The sequence below is a fragment of the Gadus macrocephalus genome, chromosome 4 (genome assembly GCF_031168955.1).
Source record: "Gadus macrocephalus chromosome 4, ASM3116895v1".
NCBI lineage: Eukaryota > Metazoa > Chordata > Actinopteri > Gadiformes > Gadidae > Gadus > Gadus macrocephalus.
In genome coordinates, this window is record NC_082385.1 from 26,848,519 (window position 1) to 26,870,639 (window position 22,121).

General features: G+C 45.3%; 1 protein-coding gene across 1 annotated transcript in view; it reads left to right on the plus strand.

Moving 5' to 3' along the window:
- Positions 1-7,473: 7,473 nt before the first annotated feature.
- LOC132455473 (potassium voltage-gated channel subfamily H member 7-like) overlaps positions 7,474-22,121 on the plus strand; it is a gene marked incomplete at its 5' end in the record, with an annotated part of 34,878 nt that continues 20,230 nt past the window's right edge. The window contains 4 exons of the mRNA XM_060049336.1: positions 7,474-7,908; positions 18,363-18,594; positions 18,939-19,106; positions 20,971-21,170. Coding sequence (XP_059905319.1) covers positions 7,474-7,908; positions 18,363-18,594; positions 18,939-19,106; positions 20,971-21,170 — 1,035 coding nt within the window. The remainder of the gene's footprint in view (positions 7,909-18,362; positions 18,595-18,938; positions 19,107-20,970; positions 21,171-22,121) is intronic.

Genomic DNA, 22,121 nt, shown 5'->3' on the forward strand with positions numbered 1-22,121 from the left:
AAATTTTGATATTGTTATAAGACAACAAGTGTCTACCTAGTTGTGCCACTTACTCTGGAACTGGCAAAGTTGTTGTTTTTTGGTCCTGAATAGTACTTTATAATAATAGCAGGGCTTTTTAGATGTTCTGGGAGGGCTTTTTAGATGTTCTGGGAACAAAGCTTGGGGTTCTCGACTGGTGATATACTTTGAGGATTTTTTTAGGTAACAAAACAACCCTAAAAGTTTCTGAGGAACTTCTCTGAAAGTTAAAATTGTTCCCTTTCATGTGGAAAAGTTGGAAATTACCATTGTAGTGCTTCGGATGGAGCACACCACTCTCAAAAAATACAAGATTTAAGAGTTCAGGGCAACAAGGGGCATATTTTTGTGGTGCATGTCTTTAATCTTTGTGAGTTATGATCAAGCACAAAATGGGGAATTCATGAGAAGGGTATTTCTGATTGGAGGAAGATAAAAGGAGAATCGAGTGTTCGGATGATAAAGGGGTTGGCCGTAGACATTACCTAAAGTTTTCTTACATCAAGGAAAATTCTTTTTGACATAAAGAGAGACTTTATGTCTTTATGTCTCTCTTTTTGACATAAAGAGAGACTTTATGTCTCTCTTTAGAGACTTTATGTCTCTCTTTATGCGTAGCGAAACTTTTATGAATGGGCACGTTTACCCATTCATAAACCCATTCACCCCCTTTCTCTTTTTGAGTTGTAAATTAAAGTTATATGTATGTTAATTAGTGTTAACATGAACATGGGTGTTGCAAATACTTACAGTCTGGGTTTTATGTTATTCAATGAAAGAATATAGCAAGCATTCCGATTTATCTTCTTTTTATTAAGGTGATATTCAGATCCAGCACATTTATATTGGATTTTTTTTTCAGCTGTTCGTACCAGCATAAAAATAACTTAAGGATACATTTAGTTAAATGTTATGAGGACCCCCTACATCTTTAGGTATCCCTAGGGCTACACAGGAATAGCCCCATTTGAGAACGCTGTGCTAAATAACTATTAATTAGTTACTCATTTGTTCCACTGTCATAGCTTCCTCTTCACAAAAACAAGTTGTCATGAATTCCCATCATGCACCTCTCTCCCCACCACTGGTGAACCCAAGCCCTTCTTCCCCGTTTGATGAAAAAGCCCCCGGTACCCTTGTTGCCGCGGCGCCGGATATTAAAAAATCAACAACAGGACGGAACGCCAACCCCCCCCCTCCCCCCTCCCCCCTCCCCAGGGTGCAGTGCCTTGCCCACCCCTCCCCCGGCCAACAGCCACGCAGGGTTATTAGCACTGGGAAAATGAGCCATTCATGGCCGGGCGAAAGGATAGTCACCACCGAGCTATTTTAAACCCAGCCTGCTGAATTATTCATCAGCTCTCAGCACTCAGTCCCCATACCCTGTCTATCAAACAGCTGCCTGAAACCCCCCCTCCCGACTGCCACCAGTGGATGCCCTGCTGTGAAGGGGCGGGGGGGGCTTCCGTTCGCTCATGGAGCTGAGATGGTTGAGGTGATGACGATGAGTTCGTTTTAAAGGGGAATTCACGAGAACAGGAAAAGATCTATGGAGGTTTGATTGATTGATTTTATTGGACCATTTCTGTGTAAAATATGAGCAGTACTCTGTGTCATAGATTAAAATACATAAATAGTCATGGATGACACATAAAGCCCAAAGACTTATTTCCATTGTGGTCCCTTGCATTAAGGTATACATTAATTAAAACGGCAGAACCTCAGATCGAAAAGCTGAAACCAAACAAACTACAGTAAACGTCCCTTTAACATACAACAGAGATAGATGGATAAATTCTGTCTTCCTCCCAAAGGAAATTCCGAAGATAATTCAAGGTTACACAACCCGTCCCGCCCCACAAAATAAAAACCACCCGATGCCTCGGACCACGATAAATGATGATGGAACGCAAAACACGGTTCGCCCTCGCAGGGTCACGCGGTCAGCCGACCGGCGATCGGCGTCACACCTCGTGCTGTATCCCACGACGACCGCGTCACGCGTGATTAACAGAAACGAATCCCCGGGGTTAGTTTACGTCTGGCAGACGCCTGGCCATCTCTCTACTGTTACAGGAACAGGGGTCAAGGGTCATCCTCTGAGGATGGATACAGTGGCAGTTGTGAGGAAATGTGTTTTTGTGTGTGAGAGGGAAGGGCAGGAACTGAATGGTCGGTGATGTACTTTCGGTCGTGATGAATGAATGAATCATTCAGCATATTAATGGTGAATGAGGGGGGGGGGGGGCAGGTTGTGTAACCTTTAAGTGTTGTTAGGTGGTGGCCTATAGGTGGCACTCCTCCCTCTGCCCCCATCAATCCTTCCACACTGTGCTGTGAAGGTGCCGTCCTTCGGAGGAGACGTAAAACTGCGGTCCTGACTCACTGAGGTGATGAAAGATCCCAGGGCACTTATCGCAAAGAGTAGGGGTTTCCCCGGTGTCCTGGCCTAACCAGGCTCATTCAATCTGGCCCCCTAATCATCCTCCTGTATAATTGGCTGACTCATTAATTCCCTCACGCTCCACCTCAAGCTGGTGTGTGGTGAGCGTTGTGGCGCAGATTGGCTACCGTGCATCACCAAAGTGGGTGCTACACACTGGTGGTGGTTAGTGAGGTTCCCCCCTCCCTGTAAAAGCGTCTTTGAGTGTCTTGAAAAGCGCTATATAAATTCAATCCATTATTATTATTATTATTATTATTATTATTATTATTATTATTATTATTATTATTATTATTATATTATACCACCTGGTGTGAGTGAGATTAGCCGTTACAAGCTGCAAAATCTGCCTCTTCTGACATGTGCTGGATAGATCAGTCTACCAGCCTACCCAGTGGACCGTAGCAAACGTTGCTCATCTCTCCGTGATACATCTAGGTGGACACACCCACTTGTGATGTCAGAAGAGGCTGCTTTTCAAAACGTCTTTTACCGGCTAATCACACTCACACCTGGTGGCATAATATGTCGCCTTTACATTTCTTTAACATTAGCAAATGTCGTTATCGGTTAACCAGAGCTCAGAGTTGATGTGTGACGTGAAATTAGCCTCCTGCTCATTATTGCCAACCCTCTATGGTTTACACGGGTTAACACACGAGCCATTGAGTTCACGGAGGGATTAGAAGCACCCTCATCAGCCGCCGGAGAATTTCCTGTAGCGCTCACGAAAAGGTCAGCAATAGCGACATTTACATGGCTGTCATAAGACAATCAGTGACACATGCAAAACAAACACTGGCTGAAAAACAATCAGTGGTGGACATACAGAACCAATCAATACACACAAGCCATCGTCCGATGAGGCAACATGTCTACAAGTCCAGCAGGCAGGAGGGTGTACTTGCTCTCTTTGGATGGTTTGTCACCGATGAATTGGTCGGCCAGGAAAGCTTGTGTTGAGTTCATTTTCGTAGAATATTATATATATACTAGTCCGCATTTTGAGGCTTGACAAACCATTGCAAATTTTCTGTCAAGTAACCAAAAATCTAGGGACACAGTGTAATGCGTCTGAAGTCTAACACCTTTTACAACAATGTGGGAAACACTTATACCCCAAGCTCATCGCTCAGCAGCGCATCTCTCAGCTTGCAAATTACACAAACCTGTGTAAGGCTTTGTGGGGACTTGTAGAGTAGCTAGAGGTTGAGGTTGAAAGTGTCGGGACACTCTTTGGAGAAAAATATTTCCCTCAAGACACTACTCTACACGGTGAGGGGACAAGTCTCGTTCAAGACGCTTACACTCCATTGTAATGTTTTGTGGGGACTCATCTTGTAGCTGGCTTCAGGTTGAAACCGTCAGGACACTCTGTTTCGAGAAAACTATTTTCTTCAAGACACGCCCCTACACGGTGAGGGAACGAATCTCGGTCAGGACACGTTGAATCATCGTTGAAGAGGTAGCTAGGTCGTAGCATGCGTGTTAGCGTAAGCGTTGCTAGGTCCCTCGATGTAAAGCACCTCAGGGCATGCCGCGAGGCCCCATGTGATTCAGGGAAACACAAAACAACACTCTAGATTTATAAATAATAGCCTAGGCTCTCTTACGCAGCATATGCCAGCCGAGAACCGGAGAAGGGAGAAAGCTAACCCTCATTTGCATAACATTTGAGTCCCAGCCAAAGATGAAACAAGTATTCCATTATCAAACACGTGAGAGAGAACGAGGGAGAGGGAGAGAGAGAGAGAGAGAGAAGAGAGAGAGAGAGAGAGAGAGAGAGAGAGAGAGAGAGAGAGAGAGAGAGAGAGAGAGAGAGAGAGAGAGAGCCAATCTGCGCTGGGATGGTGATGGCTACAGTAGGTGTGTTTTAATAATTAAAAGCCGATCATTTATTTAGAAACAGAATTGGCCAAAGCACACATTGGGATGCGGCTGTAACTCTGCCAACCAACCAGCTCATTTCCAGGATTACCCAGCATGCATTGAGGGGAAGTTTCCATTTGTGAAGCTGAGAGCTGCTTGTCCGGGTTTGAGCCTGTGTGCGACTGTATAGTCTTGGTGCCTTAGTCTTCATTTGACACTCATTTATGTTATGCTGTAGTGTGAGATCAGGCCTTGATTGGGCAGGTGGAGGCAGGAAACAGATTGTGATTACTACTAGGATCATTCTGGTTTACTGTGTGTGTGTGGGTGCGTGTGTGTGTGTGTGTGTGTGTGTGTGTGTGTGTGTGTGTGTGTGTGTGTGTGTGCGTGCGTGCGTGCGTGCGTGCGTGCGTGCGTGCGTGCGTGCGTGCGTGCGTGCGTGCGTGCGTGCGTGCGTGCGTGCGTGCGTGCGTGCGTGCGTGCGTGCGTGCGTGCGTGCGTGTTGATATGGGTTTGATTGCATGTGTATCGATTTTGGTCCCTTTTTCTGCTTTTGGGATAGCATTTGTGTGTGAATGATGAGAATGTGTTCATTTAAATACATTTTCATTTATATTCAAAAAGTCATTTACTTGTACACTCCAGGCAATTCCAACAAATGTTGAAAGTTATCAAAAATATGATGACATATGGATGTGAAAAAAAATCAGATTGAACATTTTAAATACTGCAACCGTTATTTGAAATCTCATGACAAGTTCCTTGAAATTCCAGGAAGGATTTTTCAAAACGTTTCAACGCTTCTTTGAAATCCCAAGTCCGTTTGTTGAAATCTGACGACATTTTGTGGTAAATCTTTGTAATGTCACCGCAGTTCTCTGACATCAAACGGCCCCATCGCATCACAACCCAACCACCGTCACCCTGGCAGTTATCGAACAGAGTGCCTCTGCTTTGATTTATCCGTGGTCACATCCCTACTCCGGCCTCTTAAGTATTTTCAGTACGACTTCCCGCCTAAGCTTGCAGCGCTATGACCCAATACACGGTCGTGCCGCTTCGTGGTTTGTTTTCTAATAAGCAATTCCCTTCTCAAGGTGTGAAACGGTCTCGCCGTCGCCCCCTTCCCTGAATCCTTCCACCCCTCTGGCCCTCCCCCTCCCCCCCACAACCAATCATCTCGTTCACGGCGGTTACCACGGTGATCAGCGGTTTGAGAATGAAGAGCGGTGATTGAGACTTCACGCACGCCTCTCTCGTTTGAATCCGTCGTTTGTTGATGTCTCTCTCTCGCCCTTCTTCCCTCTCTCAAAATCTCTGTCTCTCTCTCTCTCTCTGTCACTCTCAATCTCTCTATCCGTCTCTCTCTCTCGCACTCTCTCAATCTCTCTGTCTCTCTCTCCCACTCTCTCTATCTGTCCCTCTATCAATCTAATGCTCCCCATCTCCTCTTGCTATTTTCTCTCTCTATCCCTCTTGTAACCCTCTTTATCTCTCCTTGTCTTCCTTACTCCCTCCCTCTCTCCTCTCTTTATCTCTCTCTGTCTATTAATTTTCCTCTTCCTCTTCCTCTCTCCATCTCTCTCCTATTTATATCTCTCCTACCTTAACTCTGTCTCTATCTCCTCTTCCTCCCCCACCTCCTGCTCTCTCTCTCTCTCTCTCTCTCTCTCTCTCTCGCTCTCGCTCTCGCTCTCTCTGTCTCTGTCTCTGTCTCTTTCTCTCTCTCTCTCTCTCTCTCTCTCTCTCTCTCTCTCTCTCTCTCTCTCTCTCTCTCTCTCTCTCTCTCTCTCTCTCGCTCTCTTTCTCTCTCTCTCTCGCTCTCTCTCTCTCTCGCTCTCTCTCTCTCTCTCTCTCTCTCTCTCTCTCTCTCTCTCTCTCTCTCTCTCTCTCTCTCTCTCTCTCTCTCTCTCTCTCTCTCTCTCTCTCTCATAGCGGTGTCGAGCCATTACATACGGGTTAGCATGCCAATAGTGACGCCCTGCACATACACACGCATGGACTTCGAACACAAATCCGATTCTGTGACATGAAATCGGAACCCTGCAATTCTCCTGCATTTTTATATTTACTAATATAAAGGAACTAATTTACATGAAATAATAAGAAATATTTTATAATTCTAATTAACAAATCCAGCAAGTCGTAGTGTAATTTCAAAGCGTTCCGTACCGACACCTTTCGGTCACACACTTCAGGCCCGAGGATTCACAAATGAGCTGATTAGAGCTTGTTAGCTTAATGGAGTTATTCACAGGAAGAGTGAAGGCTGTGGCAGTCATGTCCTATTGGCATAGTGTTTCCCAAGATGAGTCCCCCCTAAAGCTAAAAACGTGTGGTGTGCTGTATGCACTCAATCAACATTAAAACGTGTTTGCAGTACATTGGTCAAAGCATTCGTTGTGTGCGTGTTCAAGAGACTTGTTTCATTGTATATGTATGTATCTTGTCATTCCTTTAAGTGTTTGTCCGTCAGTGGTTATCAGGTATCTCCTGCAAAATACAAACCTGAATAAATGAAGGTCAAAAACATTGATAAAAATCATTATCTATGGAGCACCATTTAAATAGCAATTTCTCTTCGTGGATTAGTGAAGTGTTATCTTATCTCTTATCTCAGACAAAGATCCAACTGAATACTCCTCCCCTTCCTCCTCAACCTCCTACTCTCCTCAACATCATTTCCTCCCTCTCCTCTTCCTTTTCCACCTCCTCCGTCCTCCACCTTCTTCCTCCACCTTTTCTTCCTCCACCTCCTCTTCCACCTTTTTTCTCCGTCTCACCCTCCTCCACCACCACCTCCTCCGTCCTCAATCCCCCGACCTTCTCCACCACCTCCTCCTCCATCATACCTCCCCTCCTCTTTTCTCCATCTCCTCTTTCACCTCCTTCCTCCACCACCTCCTCCCTCCATCCCCTCCTTCACCTTCTCCTTCCTCCCTCTCCTCCTCCTTCCTCCACTTCCACCACCTCCCTCTCCACCTCCTCCTCCTCCACCACCACCACCCCCCCTCCTTCTCCCTTCTCCTTCCATTCCCACCCCCCTCCTTCTCCCTTCTCCCTCCTCCTCCACCACCTCCTCCTTACCCCATCTCTTCCTCCCCCTCCACCTCCACACCTCCACCCTCCCCCCCTCCCCCCTACTCCAGGTGCTGTCGCTTGGCGCCGACGTGCTGCCCGAGTACAAGCTACAAACCCCCCGCATGGACAAGTGGACCATCCTGCACTACAGCCCCTTCAAGGCGGTGTGGGACTGGCTCATCCTGCTGCTGGTCATCTACACGGCCATCTTCACGCCGTACTCAGCCGCCTTCCTGCTCAACGACCTGGAGGAGCAGCGGCGGCGCGAGTGCGGCTACTCGTGCTCGCCGCTCAACGTGGTGGACCTCATGGTGGACATCATGTTCATCGTGGACATCCTCATCAACTTCCGCACCACCTACGTCAACGTCAACGAGGAGGTGGTGAGCCACCCGGCGCGCATCGCCATCCACTACTTCAAGGGCTGGTTCCTCATCGACATGGTGGCGGCCATCCCCTTCGACCTGCTCATCTTCGGCTCGGGCTCCGACGAGGTGAGGAGGGCGGACGTTTTTTCTGTTGTGGTGTTTGTGTGCAGTGTTGGGGAAGTTACTTAAAAGTAGTGTTTGCTCGTTACTCTGTACTTGTTGCTTGTTGCTCGTTACTCGTTACTCGTTACTTTAAAAAGTAATCGGTTACTTTCCATAGTTTCCCTTGCTGGTCGTGGGTATCGGTCGAACACGGGGCTGGTGGTGAACGGCAGGAAGAGCTTTTGACTTGGCAAAGCAAATGTTGCAAGACATTGGAAAAGAGCCATGAATAGGATCAGAGCTAGAAAGAGAGCTTGCTAAGAATACACATGGTCAAAATACAACACTAGTGTTGCAGAGGTTGAGGCAATGGAGGATGTTGGGTTTAGACAAAGGACGCGTGTGAAATGATAACAAATAGTATACATATTAAATATTCTAAATAAAAAGTGGAGGTGTGCCCACGATCAGGTACATTCCTGTGTAGGTCGGTGTGTGTGTTTGTGTTTTTGTTTATGGGGAGATCATTGTATGGTGGCCAGACAAGATGACAAGGCCAAGGGGCCAGGCTTGTGTGTTTGAGTCGGTTGGTGTGTTTGTGTGTGTGTTTATGGGGTCATTTTTGGCTCAGGGGTCAGACGAGTTGGGAGTGGGTGGACTAATGTGTATTTGGTAGGTTGATTGGTCTGATCTGTATTTCTTAAATATAAATCAACCATTGCTATTTAAATTAATTAACCTTGAATTAATTCATGCCATTAGCCGCGTTTACATGGCACATCTGATCCGTATAGATTTCTATGCGGCATAGATCTGTTCCTAAAATGTGTTCCACACCTGACACATCTCTGGACCGGCGGCGACATAATGGATGTCTTATCCCTATCGGGGATTTTAAATTTGATTGTAATGAAAGCACAGCAGGAGAGATTTTTTCTCTGCCTGCTCCTTCAATTAAGAAGGAGCAGCACAGCGCAGCAACGTCAATTTCTCGTCAGATCTTTATATTTACCCTAAGCTCCGCCGCAAACAAGAGGAATTTGGATGCGAGTCCGCAGCCAAGACTGGTGGGAGAGAGTGGTCTTACGGGAATTTAGTGACCAGCAGTCGGTTGCACCAGCAGAACGTAAAGCCGATCATAAAAGTTCGGGTGTAAAGTCTGCCTAAGTCCACACCAGGAGCGACCAAAGCGTCAAAGACGCTTTGGTCGCTCACAAAGTTTCGCTGCAAATTTTTCTGTTCGCTTTGGTCGCTCAAGTCGCTCATGACGTACAATTCAATTATGCAGACGCATTTAAAGGAGCGGTATGCGTTTAGTAGGCCCTACAGACAGCCATATCAAATAGTGAACTCTCCCATACACCTTGGCCATATTGCCGAGACGGTTTTGCTTGTTCGATAAAGTGCTTCGACAACAAGTAGGACAGTGATTCCCCCCAATATAAAAAAAAATCCTAAAATGTAGGCTAATTACAACCGAGAACAAAAAACCCTGCGTGCTGTAGTAGTTGAAATATGTTTCACTGATCTGGATCTGCAAATCATGATCTGCACTCATTCGTCGCATTCAAAACAAATAGACATTAGCGCACATGGCTAATTTGCATACGTGCACAGGACTGGTTGGCTCCGCAAGGCAAATAATGGAACATATCTATCTATCTAGGTCTTTCTGTCTATCTATCTATCAACGCGTGTCTAGTTTTAATGTGATGTATTGTGTGTATGTCCAGTCAGACTTGTTCTGTGTGGTCTTGTAGGCTACTGTCCTGTGTGGGCCGAACCACCTAAATGGATTCCCGACGATTTGTGTCGTTTGGTATTAATAAAGACTTGACTAGGCTATCTATCTAGACTATTTAATTAACAATTATTCACCTCAGGCTCCGTGAATAGTGGGGAATAGAGGGATAAAAGACAAGAGATATATCCCTTGTCATTTATCCCTCGTCTTGTCGATTAGTTTGTTTATGTGACGATTTCAAAAACTTTTTTGGTTTTGTTTAAAGCATGCTACACGCGATTGGTTGGTTAGATTGGTGGCATGTAGAGCAAATTAAAATGAGTCCCGCTTAAATACGAACGTTCTAGATGTAGCCTATAAATACTCCCGCTTATCATCACTTGATATCCAAACCACTATGGCGTTTCGATCTCTGAACTGAAAAAGGGTGGGTTCGTACAACACCGGGTGCCCAGTAACAGCCGCGATTAATACTTCAGCCGACATTTTGTTCAGTGAGTGAATAAAGGTAGGTAGGAACCAAAGTGCCTGCCGATGTTCCCTGGGATCCACGCAAGCGAAGAGCGTCTACATTCCGATTGGCTGTCAGTGTTTGGCCGCTGAAGCGAATAATAGTCATTTGCATAAAGTTAAAAAGTTTTCAACTTCTTTTTGACGCTCTGGTCGCTCAACTTTGGCCGCTGGTAGCGTTGGTCGCTTTGGTCGCTCTTGCCCATAGAAAGTGAATGACTTCCGGCGATTTGGTCTCTCAATTCGCTTCTGGTGTGGACGGACAGTTAACCCTACGCTCGACGTAGCTAGTGTCAAACTAAAGGTGTTCTAAATTTTTGTTGCACCACCATAACTTAAGTTGTAACGTAGTAGTGCATAAAGTGTACCAGTGTCGCTTTTAATGACGTTTAGATAATTTCAAGCCAATCATTGACAGATAACAATGTAAACAGGAAATACCGGCAAGTTTCCACCTTACCCGAGTGAAGACACGTTAGCACCCAAATGAGAGGGCAAACAAAACAGTTTCAGTCATTTATTCTCTAAAATTTGCTTGGACGGTATAGGCGTGAGGTTAAGCTATTTGTTGGCGGATTTTATAATAAATAAATAAATATAATATTCCGCCCGGCAAAACCGAAATCGCGCATATAATTCAACATCATCATAATAAAGAAATGGATCGATACGGTCACGGACAATCCGTTCCCGGCGCAAATCTCATTGAAACTCCTCTTTCCATTGCTCAAAACGAATAGCCATCTTTACCCTGCGTTAGTGTTGAAATCTTTTTACGTTTTTTTCTTTTAACGCTTCTTTATCGTTAGTATGGAACTTACACCAGCTAGAGGGGAGGTGTAAAAGATAAGTTATAACTTAGTGTTACGTTGAAACTATCTGGTGCAACTGCTATTTTTTTAGTAGAGTGTAAAGTCGAACGTTTGGGTGATCAACGTAAGTGGGACCTTACGTTCTGCTGGTGCAACTGGACCCAGGAATCCTCGAAGGTCCAATTGTGCACTACTGCAGATGCCATCTCTCTAAGTTAAGAAGTATTTTAACGTTCAGCCTGCAAAAGTACTAGTAGTAGCCTACTCATTTACAGTTATTTCGGACGCGCGCGGACACGTCATTAATAAACACCCATGTCCCGTCGCTAAGCAACCGGACAAGCTTACCGGACTACTTTTACGGAGTGATAACAAAGACGTGAATCAGGCAATAAATCCACTTTCCTTGACAGCGGTGACGTTCGGTGTGCTTAAAAGTACAGACGGAGCTCAGTGGACCAATTGCGAACTACTGCGGCTGCTCTAAGTTAAACCCCAATCTATTCGGAATAAGTGTATACATGCCGATTAAAACGGACTACACCACCTCTTCTATTCGGCATAGAATCTATGCCGAACAGATAATTGTATTCCGAATGAGACCGAATGATCATTTTCTGTTCCGCATAGAAATCTATGCGGAACAGATGTGTCCATGTAAACGCGGCTACTGTGTTATTAAGAAGACTTTCATCCAAAACTGTTCAGCCTCAGGAGCAGGTCGGGGTTAATGTCCCCATAGCTCTAAAAGTCCTACAGGTTTGAAGGATTGAACCCGGAACCTTCCTTCTGGGGGTGAAACCCGGTCGCCCCTAGTAGACAATCAGGCCTATTATCATACACTCAGGGACCCGTCTGAACCGAGCTGCAGGCGGTGACAAAGCCGGCTGCAGAATATCTCAGCGACACATTAAATACTTTTATGGATCATCCGTCAAGACACAGGTCGATTTGAATATGTAATAAAAACAGACCAGGGTGTCACCGAAAACAGAATTTAAGTTTCCCGACAATGTGTGACATAACAGCCGGATATTTGGTGTAGCGGCCCAACCGCGGCACACACGTTGTGTGTGTGTGTGTGTGTATGTTTTTGTGACTATGTGTGTTCATTTGAATTTGAATGTGTGTGAACCTTGAGCGCTTTTTTTGTGTGCATCTTGTGTCTGTGTGTCTGTGTGTGTGTGTGTGTGTGTGTGTGTGTGTGTGTGTGTGTGTGTGTGTGTGTGTGTGTGTGTGTGTGTGTGTGTGTGTGTGTGTGTGTGTGGTGTAGCTGACGGGGCCCTTTGTGAGGTGAGATGAGGGGCCTTAGGGGAGCAGAGCTGGCACTTGAGTGACAGCTGGCACGAGCGTTCTCGACGGCAGAATGTCGCCGCGGTAACACTCATGTACGTCGTCCCTGCGCAGCGGGACACGGGTATATGTCAGCGCCCCTCTTTATGAGGCCTGAATATGTAATAAAGTGGTGTGTATCTGGTTCCCTCTGGTTGAGATGGACAGTCCTCACAAGATTTACACTAACAAAGGAGTGTAAGGACAGTCCCCAAAAATTATTTTGAAAATTAGTCTTACCTTAACGCTAACCCTATGAAACTCTTATTGGTCGACTCTTTATTGGTCGAGTAGCAATGGAACAATTTCGAATTTACTCCACCACCACCATACAGTATATATTATGGATCACATTGTCTGACACAGATATGGCTTCCAATCATGACTCGGATGGAGATTGACTGAAATTATTGTTGAGGCCAAGTTCATTCGTGATATAGTATGAAGCTGTGAAAAAATAACTACGTCTTCACCTGGTCCCGGCTATCTGACTGTCTAAGCGGGTTACTTAATTGAAGTAACCTTTCAGAAGAAGTCATGCTGTCATGAGTGACACGCAAGATAAAGGGTGAATCTTGACAGCTTCGGCACAACTTTCCTTCGGGGGCCGACGACTGCACGCTACAGCGCCAACCCCACCTTGTCACAGCTTGAGCGCTCTGCCATTTTCCCTGTGTATTATTGGAGAATTGTTCCTTTCTTTCGGTGCCAGAGACACAGGAGACTATTTTTAAACATAATCCTGTGCACCTTTTTTGGTTGCCTGGGAAACCGTCTAGTTCTTCTTCAAGATTTTTTCGCTGATGTCATCAGGGCCCAAGTAGGCCCCTGGGCTCTTCTCATGGAAGAGAGGTTTTTTTTGGTTTATTACCTTGTGGAGTGGCCCAGTCTGCCCCCCACCTCCCCTCAGAAGGACTCCCCAGCACCGCAGATGATCAGACGAACAAAAACAATTCAGCTGTGGCTAATTTACAAACGGCCACTCCTTTCCAATGGTTATATTTTCATACGGAGGCCTCTGTGTTCATAGCACAGAGCATTTGCCTGCTCTCACCCCTTAGCCAGACAGCCAGGATCGTTTGCAGAGTCTCTTGTCATGAGGAGATTGCAAATCTTTTAATCTCTGTGCTTGTATTCCACCCGAGGATTTGAAATGAGTCTTCCTCATCTCCGGTGTAGTCTGTGGAGAATTTACACAAAGATACCCCATGATTACCCCTGGGCCGGCCACTTAGGTAATACCACTTTCAGCAACTGAGAGTCGTTTTTACAATGGACACAGTTCAACCTATATAATATCCAATTCTAACCCAAAAATATTTTTTTCCTTTGAAATGGAGATCTGCCTTGATCCTAAATTTAGCCATGACAAGCAAAGTAACAAGACACTACAACTCCAGGGCAGAACCGAGGGACGGCGAAGTACACGCTGTTCACAGACGTTTGATGCTTCATCGCTCAGAGGAACACACACAAAGTGTACAAAGTGTACAGCGCACAACGTGCAGCAGCTCAGCGGGTTTTAACCACACAAACAAACCCGGTTGTATACCACTTGTGTCCCTGCTGTTACTGGGAGGCAGGCAAACGGTCGCAGAGACAAGGACTTTGTTATTTACAACTCGGTCTTTGAGCCTTGGTCCACGGGTATCCCAGGGATTCTAGTACCAGCTATTTGAGCTGAATCAACTAGGGGTTCAGGGCTGCTTTCTCAGAGAGGCCTGCGCGTTAGACTGTAGTCATCTGGGATGAAAACCCGGAACCTTTGAGCCAAGCATCCTAACCTTTGCTGACTGTCCTGCCTCAGAAAGGCTTTACAGTATAAAGTATTTAATCAGGAGGGCTGTTCTGACGCTGAGATGACTCAGAGAGATAATACAGCTAATGGAGGCATTAGGGAAGGGGCAACCAGCCCTGAACTGGTATTAAACTCAATTTATTGGAGGCTCGGATTTGAATCAACATTATAGCCGAATGTCTGCTGTGCCAGGGCAATATGCATGTCTGTCTGCTCTGGCAGTCAGACAGCCTTTAGTATTTCATCAACATTATCCAAAGGCACAAGAAATTGAGATACGTGTTGTTTACGTGTGACTCAGTCTGTCGTTAGCGTGTGTATCTGCCCCTGTATACATGTAAACATGTGTGGGCATGTTGGAGTGAGAGTATATGCGCATGTGTGCCTGTGACTGTGGTTTTGTGTTTGTGGGAGCGTTTATGTGGGCAATGCATGCGTGAGTGTGTGCGTGTGGTTGTGTGTGTCTGTGGTGATGTGTGTGTATTGAATGTGCATGTGTAGGCGCAAAAACAACTTGCAGCCCTCTGTACCCAACCACGACGTCTGACATCAACTCGTCGTCAAAAACGAGGTACAGTCATACCATTCCTCCTGCCCCTTATCTGTGCTCCAGGTGTGCTGGAGGGGGCGGGGCTATCGCAAACTAGGTGAAGGAGTGCAGGGGGCGGGGTCTTTGGGGGGGGCGGGGGGAGTTCGTTGTCGTCATCACTGCAGATTTCTCGGGGGATATTAGCCTGTAATTGTCTGGCGCGCCAGGGAGCGGGGTGGGCTATTAGCGCCCGCTAACGCTCACTTTATTGTGTTTACTGAGTGCCCGGCGGTGATATCATGTCCGTTCGCCTCCCCCCTCCTTCCTCCCTCCCTCCCTCCCCCCCTCCATCCACCACCATAGCCACAGTTCCTTCTAACAGCCTGCGCGGTAATTTAGCTCAGCGAGCAAAAAGGACAAGGGAGGATTATAGTGCTTTGAATGAGATGGAACAGGAGGAGATAGTGTGTCTGTGTGTGTGTGTATTTATGTGTGTGTGTGTGTGTGTGTGTGTGTGTGTGTGTGTGTGTGTGTGTGTGTGTGTGTGTGTGTGTGTGTGTGTGTGTGTGTGTGTGTGTGTGTGTGCGTTTGTGCGTGTGTGTGTGTGTGTGTGTCATGTAGTATGAGAACCTAATCGTTGTTTATTTTCTCTATTGTTTGGCAGTTAAGTCTGAGAGGTTTATAATTGAATGATGAAGCGACACACAGATTTCCCCACTGTCAATAACCTTTAGCTAATAGATTTACAGTTTAAAATGCGGCCTTCAAAATACCCCAATAATATAGCCGTGTTTCGTGTCCAAGTCGGGTGATACAAACAGGGTGATACAAACAGACAACAAAGTGTGTCTGTTTAATTGGTCAAGCATCTGTTCGTTTTTTACCTCAGAGGAGATTGGGAACATTTCCAAAATATGTTACGCTTTTTTGTTGGTTCACCACACCAAAAGCTCTGAAATCGTACGAGGGTTCAAACATACTGTGGGTTGAGCAGTGTTGGGAACGTTACTTTAAAAAAGTAATTAGTTATAGTTGCTCACTACTTGTTCCAAAAAGTAACTGAGTTAGTAACTGAATTACAATATAATAAAAGTAACTAGTTACCAGGGAAAGTAACTATTTGCGTTACTGTAAAAAAAGAAAGTTGCTATATGTCAAAGAATTCGGATATTTTTGAGCAGTTTTCACTTGGCCTTAATGTGAAATGTTTGAACTGCCCATTCAAGGCCCTGATATACTTCCAATTGAATTTTAATTTGCTTAGTTACAAAAGGCTGTGGAGCATCTGCCGAATACTCCAGAAAATGCCAACTTTTCATCGGATTGCTCCGGACTCACCATTTCTGCTGCTTCATCTAATCTGTTTGGTGTGTGCGTTTGCGTGTGTGTGTGTGTGTGGGTGGCGCGCGTGTCCTGGCTTGTGTGTAAAAACACTGGCTCTGATTGGCTACCATGAAACATGACTCTGCCTTAGCCAATCATAATCGCTTATCTCGTTGTTAACCCACCCGGTCTCCTCACTAGCAGTTGGTGTTTGGAGCCAGGGGTGCGTTCAGAATACGCAGTTCATTCATTCAATTCATAGTAACGCACCGCCTTTAATGTACAGTAACAGTAACGGCGTTGTACTGACGGAAACAGTAATCAGTTCTATTACCCTGTTACTGAAAAAATAACAGCGTTACCTAACGCGTTATTTTAAACTGCGTTATTACAAACACCGGTGTTGAGTCTGTGTCACTATGACGAATGACCTCTGTGTGTACGATTATCCATAATGCACACAATTCAATTCGATGCAGCTTATGGTTTTTTTCCCTTTGCTTTTTTTGCCGAAATTGGTATGAGGACGCCGCATTTGGCTTTTCTGTTATTTCTGTAGGGTATGGTTCAACAAAAAGTCCCCTTGGGTAAAACTGTCAAGCTAAATAATGAAAAGGTGTGTTTGTTTGTCTGATTCGCAGGATCGTTTTGTGGTGTGTAGTGGTGAAAAGACTTGGCATTGCTAAGAATTGTCTCTTGTTTGCTTCCTTGAAACCCTAAACCCTTTCCTCCTTTTTCGAAGCCTGAGTCTAACTATGAGTCACGATTCAGAACTCTTTATCTATTTACAATTTGTTTATTTAAAAGTCCCATATCATGAAATTTTCATTTTGCGTGGTTTTCTAACATTAATATCAATTCCCCTAACATCCCCCTCCCCTTTCTCTGCTTTGCCAGCCCAGAGAATTTGGCCCGCCAATGAGACAATGAGCTACGACTGTGCGAGCGCCACATGTGTGTGTGTGCGACTAAACACACTGTAACGCAAGTGTTGTACAATTCTTTGTTGTATGGATAACCGTTCTGCTGTTGGTGTTATGGCCACATAACACACTGGGTTCTCTGACATCTCTGGTATTTCCACAAAAATGCTTGTGGTGGGGGTTACCTCCCCACTCAGCTCCACCGCCGAGTGGCGGTGTTGCCTCGGCGCTGCCCGCTGCCGAGGCAGTGGTGCCTCTGCAGCGGGCTCCGGCGGGAGACAATCGCGGTCAAAAATCGCGGTCAACAATCCCTTTCTCCTCCATGTCGCGGTTCAGTCTACTTCAGATTGATGCGGAAGTGGAGGACTATCTCAGCGATTCATTAGTAGGATTTGGGGGGAATGAACTTTGGCTTTGTCTCCTTGAAGTACATGAACCATGACATGGAGGAGAAAGGGATTGTTGCCAGTGATAGTCTCCCGCCGGAGCTCCGCTGCCTGGTGCCGAGGCACCAACGCCGCGGGGCGGTGGTGCCTCGACACTGCCTGCTGTCGAGGGAGTGGTGCCTCGGCAGCGGGTAGCGGGGCTCCGGCGGGAGACAATCGCGCTCAACATTCGCGGGCAACAATCCCTTTCTCCCCCATGGCGCAGTTCAGTCTACTTCAGATTGATGTGAAAGTGGAAGAGCCAGAGACGTGGAGGTGCACACAGCTTTTGGCCGCGATAAAATAATATATATTATATGATATAGATATCTATGGATAATATTATATTATTTAGATATAGAGCTCTAGGACTCCTGCCACAGCATCCGGAGTGTTCTAGAATATTTTCAGAACACGGCCAAAAGCTGTGTGCGCCTCGCCATTGCGATACATCCACTGTAATAACAAGCGCATGGTACCGTGGCCGCAAGCTGCTCAGGGCCACACCCCAACCCTCCTCCTTGACCTGCCTCTAAAAAACGGCACTTTTGTGGAAAGCTTATTGTGGGACTGGCTCGTAGTGGCTGTATTCTGCACCAAGGCTATATTTCTTGAACGTCTTCAAGTACTGTATTAGGGGCTCACTAACACCTATAAAAAAGCATCCATGAAGTAGCATGCCATGGGACCTTCAGACTTTTATTTATCAGGGATTCTTTTCAATATCGAAAGCTCTTTTGCAAGAGAGCCATGAAACAATTCCACCTATTTAAAATATCACAAACAGGACAATTACGGAGAGACAGATGCATCAATCCGAACATTAGGGACAAAAGGTCGTTAGCCTGGAGCATTTTAACATCCCTCAAAGGGATGAGTCATGGCGATATCACACTTCAACGTAGCTCATTCCAGAGATAAGGTGCATAGTACGTTTATCGCCCATAAGGACATGAATTCGGCCTGACTGTGTGTTAGCCAAAAACAGGAGCGTAAACAACATCCAAACGACACACCGTCGCTAGCCAAAATGCTAACCTTCGTGGTTTAACTTTTTTTTTCTTTTTTTTTCGTCCCCCCAGACCACCACGCTCATCGGGCTTCTGAAGACGGCCCGTCTCCTACGGCTGGTGCGGGTGGCCCGCAAGCTGGACCGCTACTCCGAGTATGGCGCGGCAGTGCTCATGCTGCTCATGTGCATCTTTGCGCTCATCGCCCATTGGCTGGCTTGCATCTGGTACGCCATCGGCAACGTGGAGAAGCCCTATCTGGAGCACAAGATTGGCTGGCTGGACAACCTGGGCGTGTCCATAGGTGAGCTGCTGCCACGATGAACATTTCCATTTAATTATAATTTACATAATTTACATATTACATTTGTCAATTGTATTTGTTTTGTCTGTTGTAGTAATGTATGCATTGATAATGTGTCTGACACAGTATGTGTCGAAGTGCAATGCTAAAGTGAGAGTGATGCTAAACAGCGTTAGCTGTTTTGTTATTTGTTTACAATAACGAGAGTGTGTCACAAATCATTTCAATCTATTCACAGTACATAACTTGAGGGAAAGAGTATTACGATGGCCTACAATTCAACAAAAGTGTAAAAAAGTGTAAAAACTCATGTGACTCACTCCCGCTTTTTTGGGGGTCTACAGGAAAGAAGTACAACTACAGCGACCCCAGCTCGGGCCCGTCCATCAAGGACAAGTACGTGACGGCGCTCTACTTCACCTTCAGCAGCCTGACCAGCGTGGGCTTCGGGAACGTCTCCCCCAACACCAACTCCGAGAAAATCTTCTCCATCTGCGTCATGCTCATCGGATGTGAGTGAAGCATGTTTATTTAAATATAATTGTAGGCTATAGTGCGATTATTAAATTTTTTTGTCCAATACCTTTCTTAGCATGGCCTGGTCACTCTGGGAATGATAATGCCTTGCCCTGGCAGGGTTAATGCCAAACTCAGGGGTTCGATTCAAGCTTCAAGTGTTAACATTCACGTGTTTATTTGGAATCTTCCGGAATTGTGGTCTTAGAGAGAGAGGAATCACTCTCATCCCCCTATAAATAGTAACTTCTCATCTTCCTATGAACAGGAAGCCAACAGGGAAGGCAGAAAATAGGATCAACTATAAATAGGATCTTTCATCAAAAATAGATTCTTTAATCAACCACTTTTTTTTTAGCACATCTGCGGTTCGAGTTTTGTGAAGCATAACATGCTAAAATAGGATTTTGGTCGGTAGTGTTTGTAAGTTTCTTTGAGAAACCTGGTTTGAGGGCATCATCAAATAATTCAGTTGATGATACGACTGTCCCTGCAAATCTTGGCAATGGAATTCCTCAAAAGAAACATTCACACACACTCCTACCTTTCAGTTTGGAGGACAGCCATCAACCGACAGGGACAAGGAGAGTGGGTGGTGTGAATGTGTTCCAGAATGAGAAAGGTTTCCAAACTGCTCTCAGAACCGAGAAATGGACACCATCATAATATTCGACTCTTTGCCCTCAAGCTATCTGTTGCATCGACGATTTAGATAAACAGTGAGATGCAAGGGGAAGGGTGTTGGTGAGAGCGGTCAACTCCCAGCCAAAACGTACTGAGTTCCAACCCCAATGTCCCGACCCTTCTCTGTAGTTATCCTTGAGCAAGATGCCCGTGGAATAGTACCTTCTACATGCTGCTTTATGACCTGCATCTGAATTCACTTTTTCACCTTCATGTTACTTTGAATAAAAGAATCTTATCAATGACTAAATAGTAAACAGATAACGATTGAGTCTCATTAAGTTTGTGTGCTTTTGGGAGTACAACTTATAAGGTTGACATTTGGATTTCAAGGACGATGATAATAGATTTATACAGATCTATGCATAAAGGATGTGTGCTAATGTAATGGCTAATCCAAATCACTCCTGGAGGAAAATAAAATCAAAGCAAATTTTTTTGATAAAGAAGACTTTAAATTAAATTAAATTGAACAAAGTGCGCTAGAATAATACCAATAAAATTCTTTAATCTTGAAAGGAAATAACAAAGAGAGAGGTTAACTTTAAGTCCCTTTGCAACTGGGCAAAAAACCCACCGTCACCCATTTACATCTGGCTTTGTCTTTTGTGGGAAAGATTACAATCAGCATTAATTCCCGGGACAATTGACTCCGTAGTAGCCACAGGTATTCATCAGCTCCAGCTCAGATCGACAGTGATGGAAACATGACACCTTTGAAGTTCCAAACATCCGCATGTAAATAGAAAGGAACAACATGCAATAAAATAACTGAGTTTGAAACCCTACTGTTTACTGATCCTGTTTTTTTACTGATTAATAACCCTTTTTCTACTGTTCATGAACCCTGCTTTCTACCGTTTACTAACCCCGTTTTCTACCGTTTACCAAACCTTTTTACTACTTTATACTCACCCTGTTTACCCGCGCATTCATGGCACAGAACATGAAAAACAAGAAACAAAAACAGAAAGCCACCCTCGTCTACAGGCAACAGGAAAGGAGTCAATTGCCTAATTTTAGCGGGGGGGGGTTTCCACGTTTAAAAACGTTCAGATACTCACTATTTCTAATTGAAAAACGGCAGGAGACAAGGCAAAAAAGAAGAAGACACAAGGAGCCCTTTAACACCGCGACTCTCCCCCCTCTCCCTCCTCCTCCTCTTCCCTCCACCAGCCCTGATGTATGCCAGCATCTTCGGGAACGTGTCGGCCATCATCCAGCGGCTGTACTCGGGCACGGCGCGCTACCACCTGCAGATGCTGCGGGTGAAGGAGTTCATCCGCTTCCATCAGATCCCCAACCCGCTGCGGCAGCGGCTGGAGGAGTACTTCCAGCACGCCTGGAACTACACCAACGGCATCGACATGAACATGGTACATGGGGGCGGCCCCACCGGAACCTTCTGGGTCTTTTTTGTTTTTGCTTTCTCACAGGCTTAGGTTGGGGCGAAAAAAAATCTGTAACTTTTTGTTGTGCATTGTAATATTTTGTTTAGTTAGAGTACCGAATCTAAATGTATTTTAAAAAATCACCGCTGCTAATTTGTTTTACAATCTTTACTTAATTTTAAGGTTTTTATTTGTCCATTGATGTTGAGGTGTGCTTTTAGTAAAAAAAAAATAGAGATATAATAAACACATAGTTTGAATAAACAAATATGAATGAAAAGGAAAATATAATTGATAGAATCACCGCTATCATGATCAATCCCACGAGCTGTGAAGCCCCCAAGGTCAGCAGATCGGATTGGATTTAAATTCAGCATGATGACTTCTGCTCCGCTAATCCCTTCTGCTGGCCAGATTTACATTTTTTATCCAGCGGATTTACCAAGTTTGCGTACCCCGCTGACATAATTAAACAAAGAAATAATACCCTTCTTAAGAATCCATTCGGGTAATTAAACCGCTTTTCTTTTTGAAGGATTGTTTGTCTTGTGCTCGCCTGTCTAGCGTTTTTGTCGCTTCTTGAAAAAAAACTGTGTTTTGTTTTGCAATATTGTGTTGATTCTGACTCTGGCTTACCCCCCCTTGTGCTGTGATACTCATCTAAGTTTGTCTCTTCCATGTCTGCCTCGTATCAAATGGAATGGGTCGACCACTCTGGTAAGCGCAGGAGGTACTGGTGTGAACAGCCCTAATGTCTCTATGAAATTACCCTGTGTGTAGACCTGATGGATAGTGTGTGGTGCGGTCGTTGACCCTGGTAGACGTTAGCTTAGCCTTGCACCGTTTGACGCTAGTCGTAGTGGGGGGGTAGTGGGGCAGTTTTCGTTGTTAGCCGGTAGAATGAGTGCCTTGGTTGTTTGCAGCCTTTTGGTTTTT